At 25.6% G+C, this 23161-nt stretch overlaps 2 protein-coding genes across 3 annotated transcripts; both read left to right on the top strand.

The window, feature by feature from the left end:
• Window positions 1-673: 673 nt before the first annotated feature.
• LOC122710826 (solute carrier family 46 member 3) lies at window positions 674-13889 on the top strand. 2 transcript variants are annotated; one of them, XR_006345995.1, is made up of 7 exons: window positions 674-2163; window positions 8516-8617; window positions 9879-10016; window positions 10222-10305; window positions 11631-11787; window positions 12569-13123; window positions 13216-13889. XR_006345995.1 is itself a non-coding variant. In XM_043928971.1 (6 exons), the coding sequence occupies exons 1-6, from the start codon at window positions 1179-1181 to the stop codon at window positions 12747-12749; spliced, it is 1647 nt and encodes a 548-aa protein (XP_043784906.1). In that variant the 5' UTR covers window positions 674-1178; the 3' UTR covers window positions 12750-13142. The 2 variants fall into 2 exon arrangements, 1 of the variants encoding a protein (XP_043784906.1); XM_043928971.1 differs by lacking the exon at window positions 13216-13889 and having other exon boundaries at window positions 12569-13142.
• A 1665-nt stretch (window positions 13890-15554) lies between these two features.
• LOC122710834 (angiotensin-converting enzyme-like) lies at window positions 15555-21835 on the top strand. The gene is made up of 13 exons (XM_043928979.1): window positions 15555-15946; window positions 18200-18394; window positions 18472-18630; window positions 18705-18786; window positions 18860-19000; window positions 19103-19285; window positions 19372-19466; window positions 19613-19764; window positions 19858-19985; window positions 20106-20352; window positions 20458-20544; window positions 20677-20781; window positions 20855-21835. Exons 2-13 carry the CDS (start codon window positions 18209-18211, stop codon window positions 21465-21467), a joined length of 2178 nt encoding a protein of 725 aa, XP_043784914.1. The 5' UTR covers window positions 15555-15946; window positions 18200-18208; the 3' UTR covers window positions 21468-21835.
• The last annotated feature ends 1326 nt before the right edge of the window (window positions 21836-23161 follow it).

Raw genomic sequence — 23161 nt, 5'->3', positions numbered from 1 at the left:
CCATATTCCTTTAAATTTGTAAAGTGAAACGTTTGAGAAATAAACAAAAAATTAATCAACAATTTAAAAACCTAATATCTATTAAATAGAAGGAAAACGTTTAAACATAAAATAAATTCTCAACCAATGTTGTAAATTTCAAGATACTTTTTGTATGAATAAAATGAATATGAAAAATATTCCATAATTTCTCTCCATTTAATTCCTTGATCTTTCTTTCTAAATCAAAAACCATATATATAAAACAAACGCTCGAATAATTGATATCATTGAAGATTTGAATGAAAGATCTTAAAACAGGCGTAGAAAATATTCTCTCAAGATGATATTAAAAATTAAAAAAAAAAAAATTACCCAAATTAAACGGTCAACAACGAAATGCATCGATGCATTTACGGATCCACTCCAAGTGAGAATCCTTTCAAGTGGATCCAAGACACCGAAGGCTAACCTTGACCCGAAAAAGCGTCGAAGAGCGGAACCGGAAGCGTGGACGTTGCGCGTGGTTGTCGATCGTCGTAGAAACGATTCGCACCGGCAACGTTTCGCCGTGTCACGTCGTGGCTAGGTGGATGTACCCTCGAACTACTACTCTCCGACAGATGGAGGGAACACAGAGGTGGTGGAGGAACAGGCAGAGCCAGGAGGTGGCCGAGAGGAAGAAGAAGGGAAAGAGGTAAACGCGTATCGTAATGCACAATGGTGCATTAGCCAGGAGTAGACGGTCAGACGATCTCTCCCGCGGACCGATCGAAATTCGGTCTATCGAGGAGCGGAGAGTTATTTCGAAGAAAAGCCGAACGTGTAAAATCGGTCCAGAGGGAGGTAGCCAACGAAAAGAGGAAGAATTCATGTCACACGCGTATGATTCGATCAATTTCGAAAGGATTCTGTTCCACCTTCGCTCTTTCGAGAACAATCGAACACCCGGTATCCAGGAGTCGAACACGCCGTCTCTTCACGCCGACCCGCATGATTCTAATCGCGAACGCTTGGAAGTTTTTTTCACTTGACATCATTGAAGACGCAACATCGAAGGAGTTAAGAGAAGTTGATTGCGAAGATTACGAGTTACATAGATAGAGAACTACGAAAAAAAAAAACAAAAAAAAAATAGCAGGAACGTATATATAAGTTAAACACAGTTTTCGAATAACTCGGCGTTTGTTTAAGGAGAGATGGCCGACAAAACTAATTCGTCCACGATGGAAAAGAAACGGGGAGAGACGATCGGTAACCAGGTGATATCCGAGAAGGCGGTCGTCTGGAAATCCATGACGTTGCGCCAGAAATGGTCTTACTTCACAAGAAACATCACCGTGGAGCCTATGATAGCTTGCTACGTGATCCCTTGCATGCTTGCCTCCCTCGCCACGCAGAATCTGAGCTTGGAAAAAGCGTGCAGGGTGAACTTGGCCTATTCCGACGACGTTTGCACGGCATTGGCCAGGAGGAACACTACCGGCTACGAGACTGAGGAAACCGCCGTGCAGCAATTGGTAGCCGGTATGCAGACGTGGAAAACAGCCCTGTCCAGCGGATTGCCGACCATCTTGATCCTGTTCATGGGTTCCTGGAGCGATCGCACCGGATTGAGGAAACCGTGCATGCTGTTGCCCATCGTTGGCGAGTTTCTGAGCAGCGTCAGCATGCTGTTGTGCACGTACTTCTTCGACGAGGTGCCCATGGAGGCCACGGGCGCGCTCGAGGCATTTTGGCCGGCGTTGACGGGGGGCTGGTTCACAATGTTCATGGGTGTTTTCAGTTATATCGCGGATATCACGTCCATCGAGTCAAGGACGCTAAGAATCGGTGCTGCTAATGTTTTCTTGTCGCTCGGTGTCCCGATCGGGATGGCTTTGTCCGGGATATTGTATCTGAAGCTTGGATTCTACGGTGTGTTCAGCATCTCGACCGTGTGCTACGTGTTGAGTTTCATTTACGGATTAGTGGTGATCAAGGAACCGCCTAAGCCGCATCTCAAGAAAATGGAAAAGGCGGATAAGGAGAAGATGTCTGTGTGCGCCTCGATCATCGACTTTTTCGCGTTCAAACATATCGAGGAGACTTTTCGCGTCGCGTTCAAACAGAGGAGGAATAATCGGCAGAAGAGGATGCTGGTGCTCATGGTCATCGTTATGGTTGTGATTGGTCCACTTTATGGTAAGTTTATTTTTGCAAGTATTATTATTGTTATTGATCATCTTTATTGTTTTTTAAATAATTTTGGCCCAATCTAATTCCTATATCAAATGCAAAATCTCGACGAGAAATCGTTAAATCTTTCGAGAATGACATTTAAGATAAATTAAGTTCATCTTTTTTTCGTTTACACTTGTGATCTGCAAACTTTTTTTATTTTTCTTTCGTGTATATATTGCCTATATCAATCTATTTAAAAATGGATCGTTTTATGAAGTTACTGCGATGTATTTTTCTGGTTTAAATTCATCGTTAAAATCAAACGAAAATTTTATTCATTTGGTTATCGAATGAAGGCTTCTCCTATAGTAAACCTCTATTTCTATCAACTTTCACAATTTCCACATCGACGATTGACATGCCTAACTGATAGATAGGTAGTAAACCAGTATGCCTCTATGTCGACGGACAAATGAAAGTATGAGAAATTTTATTGCTAATCTTGTTGTCTACAGATATAGAATAATCGATAGAATTTCTGGCTGAGAGAGTCATCTGTGAGATGATTTGAACAGAAAAAGAAAAAAAAGAAAAAAGGAAATTGGTAGATAATTATTAATAGATAAATAAATTTAATCCATGTTTCTACGATGAACGAAGATACGCAGGAAATATGGAAATATGGAATAACTCACATAGAGCCGTAAGTGAAAGTATGATTAATGATTCTGTTTTTCTCCGTTGTTTTAGCCTTGTAAATGTCATAATCATCGTATTCCTTTAGGCGATCTTCTTGATTTCATTTTAATTTTTCAACGAGGAAATTTTTCTTTATTATATAACAATAATTATCTTTATTCCTTGTATTCTTTTTTTCTATTCGAACGTACGTGAATTTTCTTTTATCAATAATACTTTTCGATGAATCTTTTTTAATAATAAATATTTTTCTCTCGAATCTATCACGGACAAAAATATCTCGAATGAATCACAATAATATTTATTTACGTATGTCAATAATAACATCATTGTTGGAATATCGATTCATATTCAAATTAGCTTATCTCTGTTTCCTCTGGTATGCAATTCTTTCCTTTTATTAAATTTTTTTTTTTTTTCCTTTCATCGATTATTTTGTTTTCATTCGAATGAATGAATGAATGAATGAATGAATGAATGGACCTAGTGTCCCCGTTTTCTTCGAATGATCACGATGCTAATCTCGAACGACAATACGTTTCCATCCGTCAATTACGGATTATTAACGCATCACGAATTCGTATTGCAACAGGGAATTCAAGGCGAGCGTCCTTGTCATAATTTAATTAGATCGCTAATACGCCGGACATTATAATGTTTCGTTGCGTCTTTATCCATCTTGCAAAGGCATGGGTAATCATGCTGCTTATAACAATTTCGTGTAATGATCTTCTTCCTGATTTTGAAAGGCCAACAATTATACGTCCGTGCACATTCGTACGATTTCTATTGTTTTTTTATATCGGATTTAATAGAGAATATTAGAAAAGTATATCCTGTTGGCAAAAATTCTACTCTTCTTGAGTTGAAATAACTTATTTGCTTAATTTGTTTAATTTTTTAAGATATTGGTCAAAAGTTTAGAATTTTCGTTTCCAGTTGTATCAAGATTTTATTGCTAATTTTATTATTTTATTATTTTATCAAATATAAATAATAATTTCATTTGTCTCAACAAATATTATACGTATTCTAAGGAATGTATCAGTGATTTGAAATTTCATATATATCTTTTAAGAAAGCTCATACAAATTTTGTAAAGATATGTTAGGTAAAATATTTTAATAATGAGGAGGGCAAAATTGTAATTGGAAGCCATCTTTAATGATCGAAAGGAATGGATATACTCTCCTTTAAAGATATAATTGTTATATAAAAAATGATTTTAATTTTATTTTAAATTTATTTTTTAAATTTAAAATAATTTTAAAACAATGATTGATATAATCTCATGTAAAATAATCTCACGTTTATTTAATAATCTCACGTTTATTTAATTTTGATAAACGAACCATATAATAATAGGAAGAATAGAAACAATGTGACGTCAAAGAATTAGAATCGATGAGATAATTGATCTATCGATACGTCAGCTACAGGGAACATATTATTTCCAATCATCCATGAAATTGTGTAATTGGATCGTGCAATTGTCGAACGTTAATTAAATCAATCGCCACTGTTAATTCCATCGAATTAACTACTCCCTTTCGACATTGATTCACACGTGGTCGTGTTATTAACGAAAGTCATTGTGAAGCATTTTTTTTTTTTTTTTTTAATATTAATATTATCAAATGAACAAGAGCAACAATCGAAAGAACGAAAGAACGTGAACCAATATGTCTTAAATACTCTGAAACGATAATCGATAGCATTGTAACATTACTGTAACATGAATCTCTCTGTTAAAAAAAAAAAAAACTTTTCCAGAGTTGCATAACGTTCTAATATTTCTCCGTCGCGTCTAATGTTTCCTTTTGCTCGTGAAATTTTCACAAATTAATCGATATTTAAATGTTTCATCGATAAGAAAGAAAAAAAGTTCGATCAAAAATCAAAAGCAATTGAAAACAGGATTATTATTGTTGAATGTGGAAAAAAATTTAAATTATGAATTTTTAAACATCATCATCATTATCATCATCATCATCGTTTAAAACATCAATGCAAAGTATGTATTGTTCCAGAAGGAAATAAATTATTTTCAACAATTTCTGTAAAAAAAGTTTCAAACATTCCTACTAAATTCCATTATAATTGGAAAACATCTCGAGAGGGAAGAATTTTTATAATGTTTATATAATATTTCTTCATTTTTAATAATAGTAGAAATTCAAATTTTGAATTCCATCTATTTTCTATTAAAAATTAATTCCAATAAATTTGATTATGTGTAATATAAATTAATAATAGATGTTTAATTACTATATAAAATTTTATTTCATTAATAAAATATATATTTTATAAAACTTTTTCATAAGATAGGATAACTTTCATAAAGATAGGATAACTTGAGATTTTACAAACAAAGAAAATAATTTGAATATATTTAAGATAGATGTTGTCGCTGAAATATTTGGCAATTGCGAGAATAAATTTGTGCAATTTCTAGAAAATATCATTGCATAAGAGTTTAAGGTAAAAATTTTATCTTTTTATTTATATATATATATATATATTTTCCTTCGAATTGACGAGTGATAATCGGTTCTCAAAGGGTCAATTATTAAAAAGGTTTATTAATCTTGAAATAAAATCATAAATGTAAGAAAGTGTAGCGGCAACAAAGATACCGATCTAAGATTTATGACCAGTAGGTGGGTGTGTGAAGTCAACACACCTATTAGAACTAGATTCTGTGCGCACGTATGCTAATGCGGTCTGATGGCCTAAGTAGCTTGATGTAATTTCAGATCTTTGACCGTCGGAAATCGGTATAATCCTGATAGTTTGAACGGTTATAGTGACTTTTACGATATAACGAGATTGTAAAATCGGTCAAAATTTACATACTCTATGCATCAAAGTTTGGAATCATTAAAATTCAAGAAATTGATAATTTTAAGAGAGAAAAAAATCAGATTAGAATTTTTCTAAGATCTATTAAACGAAAGAAGAAAATTATTCACGATGTTTACAGCATTATTCGTTCAATTTCAAATTATTTGTACATGGTTGGAGTAGTATTAATGCAATTGATGAAAAGATTTTCTTTAAAGTTAATTTAAAGTTAATGAAAATTCAATAGGAAATAAATAGTAATAGTGAGTATCGTTGTATTTTTTATACAAATATTAATAATAATACGTTTCAAGAATCAAATTGAATGATGTAAGCATTTTTAGATATCACATTATTCAATTTCTGCTTTATATCTTAATTTAAAATTTTATATTTTGAAATTAATCACACATAACAACACGTCAACAAAATTATTCAAATGGAATGGTAAAATATAAAACTTAATTAAAAACTTCACGGTATAATTTCACGGTAATTAAAATTGTTAATTTCGTAATTATATTTAATATAGGAATACAGGAAGATACGATTTAATAGAGCGATAAGAAAGAAAATTAAATTCGAATCGGTCATTTCTTGACTGATAATCGATAATTATACGATAATTTCTTTTCTAATTGTTTCAATATGTATGCTTTAATTTATTTATTTTTCATCACTTGAAACGATTTCCAAGCTATTTTCAGCATTCTTCTAATAGAATTCTCTTACTAAACAATGTTACAAAATTGCAGACATTATGCAAATCAGATTGGTAATAATAAGATAATTGGCAAGTTTCGCGGAAAGGAACGTGATCAATTTTATCCGACAATTTTTTGGCTATTTATTTAAATTTTTTCCTTCCTTTTTTACCTTATTATAAATCGATGATTTTTTTTTCATATTTAAATATGAAAATTAATTTTACAATTTTGTTTAAATTAATATCTATATAAATAAAGAATTCAATTCAAAAAAATATTAAGAAAAACAAGAAATATATACGATAAATAATAGTTAAATAAGAACAATTTTTTATTTTCTTTTTTTATTCCTTTCTTTTTAATCCCATTAGAATTCTTTGAAAATAATAAAAAAATTTTAAAATATATGATATATATATTGTTGGAAGAACTATTATTGTTTTTATTTTTGCTTTAAACGATTGAAATATAACTATAATAATCAATTTGCATATAAATTCATTATTATAGTTTATGTTATATATTATAGTTTAATGATATCGTGTGAAAAAAATTTCCCAACGATAAATTCAAGCTTGATCCAAGTTCATCCAATTCATCCAATTACATAAAAAAAAAATTGAAAGATGAATCGATCGATAAAGGAGGAATCCAAGAATTGTCTTTAATGAAAAAAATGCTCGTGAGAAAAGCAAGGCAATGATGTGATAATAACCTAAACTCGACGGAAACAATTAGTAGCCGCAATGCTTGTTGTGTAACGCTCACGTATGTGCATATTCCTAATGTAATGCAGCTTAATAACTCGAAATATTGAAATAATTCCTATATATTTATGTTTTTTCAACAATTTGTAAATATTCAATAATGTAACATTATTCGAATTATTCGAGAAATTGATGGAATGTATCAGAAATGAAAAGTTTTTTTTTTTTAAATGGAAGAATTAAAAAATTATTCGAAAATTTAAAACTTGAATGATTGTGGAAAAAATTTGAATTTCAAATTATGAAAAATGGAGTATGCACAAGGGAAAAAATACGTATAAGAAAAAAAAAAATAAATGTTATAATGACTACCCAATTTGCAGAATATTCAATTGTAGTGATAAGATAAAGTCAGTATTTTTAAACGCTTCTTCTGAAAATAAGTAATTTTCGAAATACCAAAGTAATATGATGTATAACAGAGTGAATAAAGATTTTGTCATTGTTGTTGCTACATGATGTAGCTGAATTTTGCACACGTAATATTATAAATTTCTTCAAATCATCATTATCTCTCACAGAATAAAAAAAAAGATATTAAATCTTTCCCTTTATTAAATTTTAGTATCCACTAATAGAATATTGTGATATTATAATTACATTGAAATAAACAAGCGCTGAAAATTTCTCTAATACAATTTATCATAAAAAATAAGAAACTTTCAATTCTTCGAAGACTTTTTAAAGAAGAAAGATTCGGTGAAATCGTATCAATTAAAATGAAATCTAAACTCTAAACACAAACACGATTGAATTATTACCAATTCAATGGTAAAAGAAAACTTTCAAAAATTGAAAAATAAAAAAAAAGTTTCGAAAATATTTTTGAGCTTCTTTTTTTTTTTTTGAAGTTGAATTGAATTTTCCTATATATTCCTAGAATTTTTTCCCTCGAATCTCGATATATTCGTCGTAGAAAGAAAGGGTTAAGCGTTCTTCCGCGTGTTATTTTCAACTTCGAAGCCCATTACATACGGCGAACGGATGAAGCAACATTGCCAGAGGTAGCGGTACGAGCTGCCAATTCTGAAAAACGTTTTGACCATGATCTTTCATGCTGTGCAAGCGGAATCGTTCCACCCACATTGAATTTAGAACATTGTAGATCACGAAGTTACAATACGCACGATGGCCGTAGCTTAGAGTAAATTAAATTAAATTGTTGTCCTTGTTATTTGGAATTCAAATTGTCAATGTACACTTATTGTTATTTCATTTATTTGAAAGAGAATTAAAATTCGTGCCTTTTTTTTCTTTTTGTTTTTGTTTTTTGGGGGAGAGGAAGGGATATTTCAAATGATACAAAATAAGATTAAAGATTAAAAGATCTATGATGGATATTTATTGTTGTTACAGGTGAAATGGCGGTTATGTATCTTTACATGAGATACAGATATCATTGGAACGAAGTTATGTTCAGTATGTTTACCACGTTTGCCATGGTGACAAATTTAATCGGTAAGTTAGATAAATCTTTAAATCTTGTATGATCGACAATTATTTTTATAATTATCTACCATTATTTACACGAATAAATAGTAATCGAAAAGAATTTTTGTTTCATGGACAATTTTCGTAATAACAGTTCCTTTTTGTATTAGTATCGAAATTAAACGTGATTATTTATGAAGGATGCAGGAATATGTTTTAGGATGAAAAAAAAAAAAAAAAAAAAACGTGAAAAAATAGAGAAGTACGAGAGCATAAAATTTTACATGGAGATTGTATTTTATTGTTATCTATAATTATACATCAGAATGCAATCTCATGTACAAAGTGCATAACCGTGAACTTGTTTTTTATGAAGACGAAACTTTTCCTGTTAAAAATTAAATTGAATGCCCATTTTTTTCATTTTTAAAAAGATATATTTTTTTAAAAGTATAAAAGTATTTTCTGAGTAACAATTTTCAAATAAAATTTTCTCATTAAATTCTTTCGTTCCTCATCTTTATTGAGAGTAGAGAAGATTTTAAAATAGACATAATAAGTTTGTCTATTGTTATTTCTAATAAATTTTTTTTTCAAAAAATTTTGCTGCTCATTTTTTTTTTTTTTTATTTACTTCATTCACAAAAGGAACAATGAATTATAGAATAAATTATATAATGAAATTGTTGTTGCCAAGCGGAATTGTCGGCAATCGTTTTCGAGAAAATGATAGAGAAAACCCATAATTACAAGGCCGCGTTTATTGAACAAAACCATCGATCTCGTAATCGTAAAGAAACCTTGAAAGAAACAAAAAGATACAAAAATTGCTAAGAAAGTACTCGAATCAAGCAAAATTGTTACTAATTGTCCCAGCAGAAATTTTTTTTAATAGAGATGAGTTTGATTTGGGCATTTTTTTGTTTAATATAAGAATATTTATTAAATCTTATTTGACAATATATTATTATTAAATTTATGATTTATTTATTAAACGTTTGATTATTTCAAATAATAAAAAAAACGATTTTATCACTATGAAAATTAATAAATAATTTAACACATAAATTTAACACATAAGATATGTAAATACACAAATTAAGTATGGAATAAGATAACAGATATCAAGATAATTTAAATTCAAAATATATTACTACTTAAATAATATTTAAATAATAATTTCTAATCCTTGAACTTTGATTCCTCTTCAACACATATATATATTATATATTATCTAATTGTAATAATTATAAATTTCAAAAGTGTAATTATATATTTATATTTATAGGAACTGCGATATCCGTCGGTGTGTTCAGTCATATTTTAAAAATCGATGATGCCATTGTTGGAATAATGAGTTCCATGAGTAAAATTTTAGCTGGCTTTGTTTACGCGTTTGCCATAACAGACTGGATGATCTATTTAGGTAAATGTTCATAAAAATTGAATTAACAATCAATAAATATCTATGTATTAACTTAGCATAGATTATTTTAAACGCACAATATCTCTAGAAATATTTTCATTTTTATAAATATACGATGTACGACGTAAAACAGAAACAAATTGAAAAAAATGGTTGATGAAGTAAAAAGAAAAAAAAATTCATTTGTTTTTTTGCCTCGTTTCAGCGGCTATCGTCGAGATAGTAAACGGTACATCTTTTATAGCAATGCGATCGATAGCATCAAAACTTGTATCGACTGGAGAACTCGGTAAGTGAATGTAAATTTATCCAATTTTTTTTTTCTTTTTTTTTTTTTTTTTTTTTTATTTAAAGAACATATAACAAATACCGTTACGTGAACCTGATTGCAATATAAGGATACACACAGTATACACAAACATAATTAATAAAATATTTAAGCTCGATTTACATAACGTAATTGCATGTATATTTAACATTAAATTATACACATAACGGAATAATGCTATTGAAAACATTATAAATTCGATATGTTTGATATAAATTACAAAATGAATTATATAAATTTAGAATTATAATAAAATTATGTAATGAAATGTAAATAAATTCCACTGATTTGAATGAAAAAACGAAATTATAAATGATATTACATAGTAAATCATTCATAATTTCGTTTTTAATAAAAATCGTATTCCTTAATTCTCGAATCGTTGATTGATCAAATTGGATTACTTTTGACTCGTGTCTAATTTCTAAATATCATCAGAAATATGTGTCAAAAGTGATACAATTCGGTTCGACGTTCATTTTTCAATTTTTTATGAATTATAATATTTAATAGTTCTTTTAACTATTTTAATTGTAATTTTTTTCTTTTTTAAATAAAAAATAAAGTAATTAAATTAATACGATTTTATCACCATGAAATAAATAATGATACTAAAGTTTGAATTAAATAACGAAAGGATTATCTTAATATTTCTATAGAATATATAATTAAACAACGATTCTCTAAAGAAATAAATGTTTTGTGAACTATAGATTGAGAACCACTGTTTTAAAGTATTCTATGCAACATGCGCGAGTGCATATGTACTTGATAGAATTTTATAAAACGAAACTTCTTATAAAATGTTATCATTCTACATTTTTAACTCTACGATAAATGTATCTTGCATATAATTACGATCGAGTAATTACATGAAGAACAAAAATTAAAAACTAAATTAGTCAAGTGTGATATACAATCTTTGCTCTAATCGTTTATTTTTGTATATTTTTTCAGAAGATATTTTTTTGCAGATAAGATAATCTTTCATTATTTGCATTATCTTGTATTATTCGTGTCAAATTGACAATAATTATTTCCCATCTAATTTTCCACAAAGTTCTCTTTCGCTTCACAATATTTTCCTATTGCTTGTTTATTTAAAAATATTTTTACAATCATTTTTTTCATTTTTTTATTTTATTTCTCTTGATACTTCACTTGATACTGTTGATACGTTATTTGATTTTACATAACGAGGGATATGATATTCAATATGACGGAAAATAATATAACATATAAATTAAGAACAACGAGATTTTATTATTTTTCATTGATTTACACAGGAAAAGTGAATTCGTTGCTTGGCGTCTGCGAATCTCTGATGCCACTCATCTACGGGCCAATGTACAGTTCCATTTATGCTGCAACCATGAAAACATTTCCAGGAACGTTCTTTATTGTTGGCGCCTGTATGACCATGCCAGCAGTCGCCGCGTTCTTGTAAGTCTTTCCGGTTGCGATGCGCCACTCGAGGCAATAGTCTCATAGCCATCGTTTCAATATTTCTATCGAATATTGCTTGATGAGCTTTTTTTCTTTTATTCATTGGAATAAATTAATATTAAAGTAACTTTATAAAGCATAAAAAAAAATTATTGAACGAGAAAGATATAAAACTTACAAAAAGTATTTGCACGTATTCTTATTTTCGATTAATACTTCTTTTTGTCAATTTCAGTATTATTTTAGTATTATTTTCATAATATTAAAATTTTTGGCATATAAAATTACTACTAAATAATAAAAAATATAATATTTGCAAAATGTTTGAACCAATATCAATTAATTAGTATGTAAATTCTATGGTAAATAAAATGACATGTAAATACTTTTTATGGTTACTATTTTATGTTTGATCTTTTTTTATTGGGTGGCAAGTGATTTACAAAAGTTTGGGTTAAATTACTTGATAGTTTTAGAGTATTTACACTTTAATTTTTATTCTATATTTTATGAAATAAGAATGTTCAATATATGTAAGTATATACTAATCTAAAAAAATAAATACAGAATATAATAAAAAATATAATAATAAAAAAATATCTATAAAATATTAAAATTTATAAATTAAATTAAACATATATTCAAATTTAATTATCTTTTATTATCTATCAACCAACGAAGTTAATAAAGAATAAATAAATAAATAATTTTTCAATAATTTTCTTTTTTATTAATTCAATGTTGTTTACTAATTATTTATATTTTTTTTTATGAATAGTTGGCTGTACACCGAGCATAGAAAAGATCGTCAATTACTGGAGGAAGAGAAAAAAGCGAAGAGCAAGGAAGAGGAGAATGATTCAAAGATTGCAAAATGGCAAGTTGTTAGCGAGAAAAAACCGGAAGTTCCTACGATGAACGGTATTGCGAATGCAGCTTTCGAATCAGATCATTTATAACGAATAATTTATTATTACAAAATATGTAATAATATTCGATCATAATTATATAGAAAAACTTGAAAGAATGAGCAAAGAAATGGAAGAGTCACATCTTGTAAAAAGTAAATTATATCGAGAGAAAACAGCTTCTTAATAAATTTTTCATTTAACGTACAAAATATAAGTATGAGAAGAAAAAAAAAAAAATAATTAGAAATATAATCGTGCACTGTATACGTGTTTACATGGTACACGAATGTCTTAAAGATGTCCATTTTACAATCATTTTATATTTGAAATATCTTAAAAATAATCTAATTTAAACGTCTTAAAAATGTCTGATATAAAATGTTATGAAAGCATTATGAATCTCGAAAGATTAAAGGTTAAAGGTTTGTAAATAATTATTTTTGTAAATTATAATTAACGATTTTAGGATTGGAAATTTGTTTTTTTTAAAAAGATTTTTTACAAAAATTTTTAGGACAACACATTACACAGACATTTTAAAGACGTATCTGTCTGGAAAAGACCAAAGAAGGAAAAAGATAAATTAAAATCTTAATAATAAATAACGTCACCCACTTACTCAGCTTGGAAAATATACTTTAAATAAAGGATAACTTTATTCATTCGATTTGAATAATAAAACAAATAGGTTGGTTACGTAATATTTTAAATTAATTTTAAATTAATTTTACTCGAAAATAGCAATCCTTTATTTCAAGTCCTAGTACAAACAGTCTCCGGTACTTAATAAATAAATGGTAACAATAGACAATGTGGAACAGGTTTATATCTGTTCAAGCGTATCAGTATTACAAATGCTACTTGCGTATATTATTTCCAAACTATTGATGTTAATGCGATGAAGAAAATGAGAATACGTGATGAGAGAAATTCAAAAATAAGAAATTATATGCTTATAAGGTATAATATATATATCATTTCTGAATGACCGAGACGTGAATTTCATCTTGTGTTCGACATTCTTAAATTGATGTAAGTTTCATATTAACAGAAGAAAAAGAAAATAATAAAATACCATATTATTATATACGTATCGTTTTATTTTTTCTTTTTTTTTTTTTTTTTTCTGTTTTTCTGTAGATTATGCATTTTACGAGAAAAATCGTTACATGAACGATCTAATATATGTTTTTAAATAATATTTATGATAAGATCTTCATCATTCCCGTATGTGTACTATAGTTTATTATGTGATATAAATGAAAATAGTTTTGTATTTAGTAAATAAATAAAATTTATAAAAAAACAAACAGTATTAATTCAAGTTCTTTCAATTATTATTAATAAGGATAATAAGAATTCTAAAGATTCATTTTAAAGGCGATCAACAGGGTTGATCTAATGCTCGCATAGTGACAATGAGTGTTAATTCATCTTATTACAAAGCTTTTTTTGCTGTTTATGCAACAATGATAAAAAAATTGAATGTTTTGCAAATATATATTATGAACATATATAGATGGAACATTGTGATCAAAATAAATCTCTAATTCAGCAACCTCCAAGTGATAGAAATCATTATTATTTAATATATAACAATATTATATCATTGTCTAATAAACTAATAGTATAATTATATATTTTATAAGAAATAATATAAATTAATCAGATGCAAGCATGATTATATTTTTTATAAGTAGAAATTTTATTATTAAGATGATATTCTCGTTTCAGTTTCTAAATTTATAGAATATATATAAATATATTTTTAAGTGATTTAATTTTGTACATATATTTTACATATTAGATTATATTATATTAAATAAGAAATAAGAAACTTTTTTGAGATATTTCTAAATGGATATAGTTATAAAGTTTCATAGAATTTCTTATTAATGAGAGAAGGATAGAATAAGAAATTGTTGTGTAGAATAAAATTTTGATTAGCACTATCTGTTGATATCTCGTTAAAAATATCTCTCTAAAGAAAGGTAAGATACGATAGGAATTAAAAATTAGCGACATCTCTTGAATGTAAATATATATTTCTAAAAAATTTCAGAAGATGGCGCTGATGGTCAATTCTTATCCAACTTTATCTTCTTTTAAAGAAATTTCTTTGGCACTTTAAAGATGGCATTGATAATTAATTCTTATTTTATATCTGTCCTTTTTCTATTATTTATTTATCTTCTTGTCTATATTTGTTTCATTTAAGGCACTTCAGAGATGGCGCTAATTTCACTATTTTTAACTTATTTTTGTTCTTTTTTTTTGATTTATTTTCCTTATTTCTAATTCTTTAGAAAAGAAATAGAAAATTCTTTAGAATGTCATCTTAATACTAAAATTCATGCGCTCAAAAAATGATGTTGATTTCTTATTAACTTTGTTACATAATTGTATAATTTATTGGATTATGAGATATTGTATCATATATTTTATTTATAATTTTACAGTTATTTAATTTTCAGCCATTATCAATATTGTAATTTTATTCTATCTTCCATCGATAATATCAAAAATGATATTAAAATGATAAAGATATTTTAAATTTTTCGAAATTCAATTAAAGAAAATGTTTATTAAATGATTTTTCTTATGTAATCGTGATGAAATGATTCTTCTATTTTATATCTCATTTATGATACATATATAAATATATATATTTAAAATATTATTATGTTAGAATAGAAAAGTGAATAAAATTATGAAATATAGATTTCTACATTACTTTTTTATCTGCTCATGCTATTTCTACTTAGCAAAGATCACAAAATCGTTAGAAGATGTACGATCTTTAACATATATTTTCGATGACTGTATGTCACGTCACACGTTATAGTACGCAAATAGAGGCAAGTGGAATGATGTGAAAGAATTTAGATCGTGCGAACTTTGTACAAATAATCATATAGTGTATGAACAATATTTTATGTATCATTTATAGTGAGATAAAAGTCGATTTATTATGCATACATGATTACATTCGATTTAATTCGTCGTATATTTTTTTATAATAAACTTTAACCCCTATAATTGAAGTTTTGGTTTCTTCTAAAATAGAAGTGTTCTAAACGAGGACATAAACCATTTCTCTGTGTGTGTATCTTCACTCATTCTCCCTACTTGCCGGATTCATTCTAAAGTGCAGTTGATTTTTGTTCGTTGCACATATCAGATCTTATCACAAAAACAAAATCGAAAACGTGTATGTCGAGCGAAACGACGCTCGGCTAAGAAAGGTAAGGAAAATCAAAAGTTAAATTAAATGTTTTTTTCCATTAATCCAAGTGTAAATTGATTCTTCGTACTTTGAATAAACTGGCCATTTACTTTGGACACTTAATTTAAGAACAATGTGAATAATTTTAAAAAAAATCTTAAATTTGAATTCGTAATCTGATTTTCAAATTGTTTTTATCAGTTTATTTAAATAAAATTTTATAAATAAATTTATAAAAAAAATTTATATTGAACATATTTGATTTTTAAAAAATTGGAAAGAAAATTATTGCAATTAAATCAGCAATAACGATATCAGAGAAATAGAAATATTATCTCTTCAAAGCAATCTTTAATGACTGTAATCTCTAATACATATAATTGTTGGGCAATTTTAAAAACAATTTCATAATTCGAATTTTCGCGGTCATTATGATATCTATATACATATTTATCGAAATAAATGAACATTATATTTAGATATTAATACTGAAATTCATATCAAAATCATAATATAATATCGTATATATCGTATATACAATCGTATATATTAACACTATATAAATTCGCACCCTAAATTCACGATAAATATGCGATCAACAATGCTTAAATTTATTGTTGTGCAAAATTTAAAGTTATTTTTGAGTATATACAGTAACTTAAAAATTTATTTAGAATTGCAATTTAATCACAAGTTATAACAATACATTAATTTAAATAACACATTAAAAATAATGCATTACTTATTAATAATGATAATAAATTTATTAATTTATGACATTAGTGCATATAAAATAAAATTAAAATTAAAAGTTAAAAATAACTTTTAAAGTTAAATTTCGATATAAAATTATAATTGTAATTTAAAAAATAATAAATAGATGAACATTATTTATAACATATGATGACCTTTACACGGGAACGAAATGTATTATTTATCAATAGATTCTTTTCATTGTCTTTTGGTCAATATTTTTTACACGATTTAAGCATACTTAAACATGCAGTACATTAAAAAAATATATATATTTTTATACAAGTAAATTTAATGAATTAATTTATCCTCTTAATTTTAAATTTTTACTATAATCTTATGCTAGAAAATAACAAATAAATATTGAATATTAATTCAGAATAAATAAGATAATAATGAATAATTTTCATATAAATATTATTATATTGATAACATTAAAAAATAAAAATAATGGAAGAAAAATAAAAAAAAAATAAACCAATATAATTAGTAGCAATGATTAAATATAAGTAATTGTAAATAGATTCATTTTCATTTTTTTAATTAATTGAAAGTAGCTTAGATAGATTACATTCATTTGATTTTTCTATTAATAATGAAAAAATAATGTTGTCAAAATATAAAAGAATGATCGATGATCGTTTGGGTTAATGTATCAATAAATCATCATAACTATCTTTATGATCATGATCATTTATTCAGACAAAGCATTGAATTGAAAGCAATTAAATATGCGAATGTGATGTGACTATAGACAATCAGTAATTGGCCGATTCATGATCGTTAAATTATATTGATTTATAACTTTTCCGAAATCTTACCGACAATTAATAAATGCATACGAGAATCAAATATCTATAATATGTATAAATATGTAATGTAAATGCATGAAGTTTTAGAAAAGAATGACATACTTTATTGAATGAGTGATTCATTTTAGGAATGACTAACTGTTTTTAAATCTATCAAGTATATTTACAATAATATACTAATATATAAATATTAATCAGTGAAATGAAATAAAAATAAATGTAATTCGGGAAAATGATGCAACAATTGCATACGTGTAATATTTTACAAATGTTTTTGTTTTGTTTTATTTACATATATTTTTAATTTAAAATTTTATTGAATGATAACTTTAATTTATGATTCATGAACGAGTTTACGATATATATTATATATGTATACATGTCTCCTTGGATTATATTTAAATGTAAATGTTTTAATATGTTAGAATTAATAAATACATAATACTTATATACTTATATATATGAACAAACTTTTTAAAAGCAATCATTTTTTAGTATATTTCAATATGTTTTTATAATAGAATAATAAACTATTTAATTGATATATATTAATACTTTAAAAATCATATGAGTGATATATACGAACATTCTATACGTTCTCATCGAAGTATTAAATAAATTTTAACAATTTTATATTCTAATATTTTCATGTATCTTTTATTTAATGAATATTTAATTTATTTATATAAAAAATAATATTTTTTTAGTGCAAAGGGATGCCATCAAAATGGATTTGCATAATCCTTAATCTAATAGTTTCTGTGATCGCGGTGATGAAAGATGAAAATATTAGAGCTTTCATAAAAATAACTGAATTAGAATACGAGGATACTTGTTTAACTACATCTGAGGCGGAATGGGCATTCATTAATACACCCTCAAATGAAACATTATTATCATGGGTAAATTTTCGTATTATAAATATGATAAATAACTTAGAAAAATGTAAAAATTTATGAATATGTTTATTTTTTTGTAGGAAGAGAATTTAATTTCTTATGCTATTTTCAAGAATTTTCAGAAAGATCAAATAGCTAATATTTCAAAAGCTGATATTAGAGATAAATCTTTACAATATAAGTATAATGTTACTGAAAAAATAGGTGATGCTTTATTAGATAGTGAAGATTTTAAAATAGTAAGATAAATTGTTTTTTTTTTTAATTAAAAAATCTATTTATTTGAATAAATTTAAAAGAATCCTGCTTATAGCTTGTTCACTTTTCTGGGACAGTAGAATTATTAAAATTATCTACTATTCATAATGGAGTTTTAAATAATCATACAAGAAAAGGTAAAGCATTTTAATCTAATATAAAATAATTAAAAATTAAATAACAATTAAATAAAAATATTGTGAATTTCAGATGTGGAATATATATTGTCTCATAGTAATAATATTACAACAAAAAAGACTATTTGGACAACATGGCATCAAGAATTAATCCCATTAGTTGAAAATTTCTCAGTTATCTTACCACTTGCTAATAAAGCTGCCAAAGCAAATGGTTATAGTTTTAAAAAATATATTATATTATATTTTCTATATTTACATAATTTAATTATATAATTTAATTAAATTTGAAAATTTTTTAAAATTATGATTTCAGGTGCCAAAGATGTTACAGAATATTGGGAACTCTTAGCTGGATATAGTAATGGTTATGATGAAATTAAATACAAATGGAATAGAATTGCTGATCTTCATAAAAAAATATTAAAATTCGCAATAGCTAATTTGTCTCAAAAGAACAAGATTACAATCAATGATACATTACCATCATTCTTACTTGGTAAGACATAATATTGTTAAATTATATTCACTTGAATAATAAATATATTAAATAAATTGCATTTATTATAAAAATTTTTAAAAAAGGAACTTTACAAGGAAATGATTGGATTCCTATATCAGTTGATATAACACCATATCCAGATCTTATGTACAATATTAAAAAAAATCTTTGGAAAAAGGTGAATGATTTCATTTATTATTTATTTTTTATATATAGAATGATATCATTTATTATATATAATTATCTTCATGAATTTATAATTAAATATTAATAAATTATATAACTAAATATCAATAATATCATATTAACTAAATTCTATTTTAGAAACTTCTTGGAAAATCACTATACAAAAGTGCTTCCATCATGAGTGCACAAATATTGAGCCAAATGCCACAAGCGAAGTTTTGGGATAAAAGTTATTTTAATAAACAGTGTCCATCAAAATTAATTAATTTTTGTCAAGATGCTGTTTTACGGTAATATTTAACAAGTATTTTATATTTTTATTTTTATTTATTATTTATAATCATATAATTCAATTTAAATCTGTACACATTTACATTTTATAGAGTATCTACATGTTTTGAACCAACTATAAGCAACTTTCTTTCTGCACATAAAAACATTGGAAAAATTGTATTCAATCAATTATCTGTTGAGGACACTCCAGTACTTAATACAGCTAATCGATATTCAGGTAAAAAAAAATATTAAAAATATATNATATATATATATATATATATATATATATATATATATATACTTATATTATATTTAACTTATAATATTAAAAATAATATTGGAATTTTATTTATAGCTTTAGAAGAAAGTGTTTCAGAACTATTTGGTATTTTAGCTGCAAGTCCTGCTTGGTTAAATTACACTCATCTTATAGATAACTCTACCGATAATGAACAACATTTAATTATATCTCTTATGATTACCGCACTTAACATATTACCACAAATTGTTTATTATATGTCTGTAGACATGTGGAGAATTAATGCTATTGAAAAAAATATAACAAATCCCAAAGATTTAATATCATCTTGGTGGGAATATAGGTATTAATTATTAAGATATTACAACTTTAAAAATATTTTATATTAAATATATTTTAGAAATTTTAAATATATTTTTGACATAAAATACTAAAACTTTTATTTTAGAGAAGAATATGAAGGAATCAACTCTGAAAATAAAATGCCTACATTTTTAAATGACGAATATATTACTAATAATAAACCATATTTACCGTAAGTATTAATAAAGATATCAAAATAAGAAATAGTTAGTAGTTAATAAGTAAATTGATAAATATAATATTTGTTACTATACGTTTCTAGAAATATTTATTTTCGTATTTATATTTATACGTATTTCTACAGAAAACTAGTTGGTACAATATTAGCGTTTCAGTTATACGAATATTTAATGGAATCGACGGAAGTTAGATATGATTCAATCGTAAGAAAACAGAATTTTAACTTTTTGTAAGTACTATTTATGAATGAAAATTTTATAGTAATTTTTTAATAATAAAATTAAAAATTATTTCTTTAATAGAAAAATGATTCAGCGAGGAAGTGCCGATGACTGGATGAAAGTAATCAACCAATATTTAGAAATAGACGAAATTTCACCAGAATCATTACTTTCATTCTTTTCGCCACTAGAAGATTTCATTGATGATATGGATGGAGATTTTCAATACACAGCAATTACTGCCAAAGAATCAGAATTAGAAGAACTAATGAAGAAAGTAATTGCGGAAATAAATGCTCCACCAACATCTATTGCCATCAACATTACATCTAAAAATGTGATTACGAAACCGAAAATGATAAACACAAAATCTTGGAGCAAACAAAATGACAAAAAAAATGATATAAATACTATGATTAATTCCAACAAAAATTTACAATTTAAATCATCTTTATATTCACCACAGCAAAAACCAGAAAACCATAGTGTATTCCAATCAATAATCACAACTGAAGTTCCTTTTAATGAGTCATTTCTTGATTATCCAAACAAAGAAGAAGATAAAAAACCAAAGATTAATAAAGCAGTGTGGGCTGTGGGTGCAGTGTTAGTAGCAACAATAGTAATTTGTATAATTGCAATTTTCGGAAGACAAAGATGTCGTAAAACACCAAAAAATAGACGATATGTTTAACGATATTTCTCCATTTTAAAAAAATTGTATACATTATATATTTATTCTCGCATTTAGTTTGTAATATCTAGATAAAGTTTTGCTATAAAATATTTCATATAAGAATACATTTATTACTTCGCCAAACATAGTACATTCCTTATTGCTCATTGCAAAAAAAAAAAAAAAATAGAGGCTACACTCAAAAATATAAATGTGAATATTAGTTCTTGATGCTGAGCAATCTAAATAAGAGAGAATGTATTAAGAAAGAAATTAAAACTTGAAAAACAACAAGTATTAATGCGTAAATTTTATTATATTCAATTATATTCTCTAATTTAAAATAATTTTATTTTCATCATGTAAATATATATATTAAATTTATTTTTCTTTGAAAGAGAGCAAATTTTAATTTTAAAAATAAGAAAAGAATATCGTAACATACATATCAAATATAATAATTCCTTTGCTGCAATGCCAAATTTATAAAATTATATATAAAAACTAAATTTTAAAAGACGCACAATACGAAAAATAAGAAAAAGTGTTTTCCGATATTTTTCAATAAAATATAGAATATCTATTCTAGTATAGTATTTTTATTAGTTGTAGTATGTATACCATTATAGCGATTAAGATTTGTATATAATTATATATATAAGAATGGATTTACAAATGTATTTTTTAGTAAAAGTTATGAAACTTTGTCACAAAATCAATAGAATATGTAAAATATTTTTTTAATATAATATGTACACTATATATGATACATATCTGTATTTAATTTATACATTGCATATGTACTGTATTGAGGATTTATATTTTTTATAAAAGTATTTATTTTGTACCGCAAAAGATAAGATAATAAAGTATTGTTCTGGTACAAAATTAAAATGTGTTAATTTTTAAATCACTGTTCATAGTCATTATCTGTTTTCCGCAACATTGAGAACCACTCTATCCGTTCTGTTAACTAACACATATCTATGGATGAAAGAACATATACAGTCAACTTGAGACCAAGATATTTGCTTAAGTAAGTAGACTATATAAATCTATAGCCAAAGAATCTATAAATTATATTATATATTTATATATAATATGTTATATTATTATATACTTTTTGGATTAATCAATTTAAAAAACGTATAAATAAATTTTTCTTATTTTCTTAAAAGATAAAATTTTATTATATGTATAATGTTAAAATAAATATATAAATATAAAAATATAAATGTAAATTTTGAATACAATTATAATAACAAATTTTTTTCAAATTTATATTTTCAATATATATATATATATATATATAAATGATTTTTTATAATAATAATCGCTACTGTTTCTCTGATAAAAAAAATTTCGAAGATATTAAATAAATAAATAAAATAATAAAAATTTTTTATTTATAAATTTAAAAATCAAAGATTCATACAGTTTATAGAAATAATAATTTTTTCTTTCTTTAAGTTGGAAGTATAGTAAAATATTTCGTTTTTTTTATATTTTAATGATTATATATTTTTATTTTTTTTACAGATTTTTTCAAAATTTAATGATTTATGAATAAAATATTAATATATATTAAATTTTGCATACAAAAATAATATAAAAATTATTGAATATTAAAGAAATTTTTTAATATTCACATAAAATATTCGAACATATTTATTTATTTTTAAATAAATCTTTTTTTATATATAATACTTAAC

The sequence above is a fragment of the Apis laboriosa genome, unplaced genomic scaffold (genome assembly GCF_014066325.1).
Source record: "Apis laboriosa isolate Shangri-la unplaced genomic scaffold, ASM1406632v1 scaffold158_cov153, whole genome shotgun sequence".
Classification (NCBI taxonomy): Eukaryota; Metazoa; Arthropoda; class Insecta; order Hymenoptera; family Apidae; genus Apis; species Apis laboriosa.
The sequence above is the reverse complement of the archived record's forward strand: the minus strand, read 5'-3'. Positions and strand labels throughout refer to the sequence as shown.

What these genes read in the sequence shown, in the direction of transcription:
- LOC122710826 (XM_043928971.1), top strand. Translation starts at nt 1,179, where the DNA reads ATGGCCGACAAAACTAATTCGTCCACGATGGAAAAGAAACGGGGAGAG. An exon ending in TGTGATTGGTCCACTTTATG is followed by an intron (nt 2,164 to 8,515) that starts GTAAGTTTATTT and finishes TTGTTGTTACAG; the next exon opens with GTGAAATGGCGGTTATGTAT. An exon ending in AGACTGGATGATCTATTTAG is followed by an intron (nt 10,017 to 10,221) that starts GTAAATGTTCAT and finishes GCCTCGTTTCAG; the next exon opens with CGGCTATCGTCGAGATAGTA.
- LOC122710834 (XM_043928979.1), top strand. Translation starts at nt 18,209, where the DNA reads ATGCCATCAAAATGGATTTGCATAATCCTTAATCTAATAGTTTCTGTG. An exon ending in TCATCTTGGTGGGAATATAG is followed by an intron (nt 20,353 to 20,457) that starts GTATTAATTATT and finishes CTTTTATTTTAG; the next exon opens with AGAAGAATATGAAGGAATCA. An exon ending in AAACAGAATTTTAACTTTTT is followed by an intron (nt 20,782 to 20,854) that starts GTAAGTACTATT and finishes TTTCTTTAATAG; the next exon opens with AAAAATGATTCAGCGAGGAA.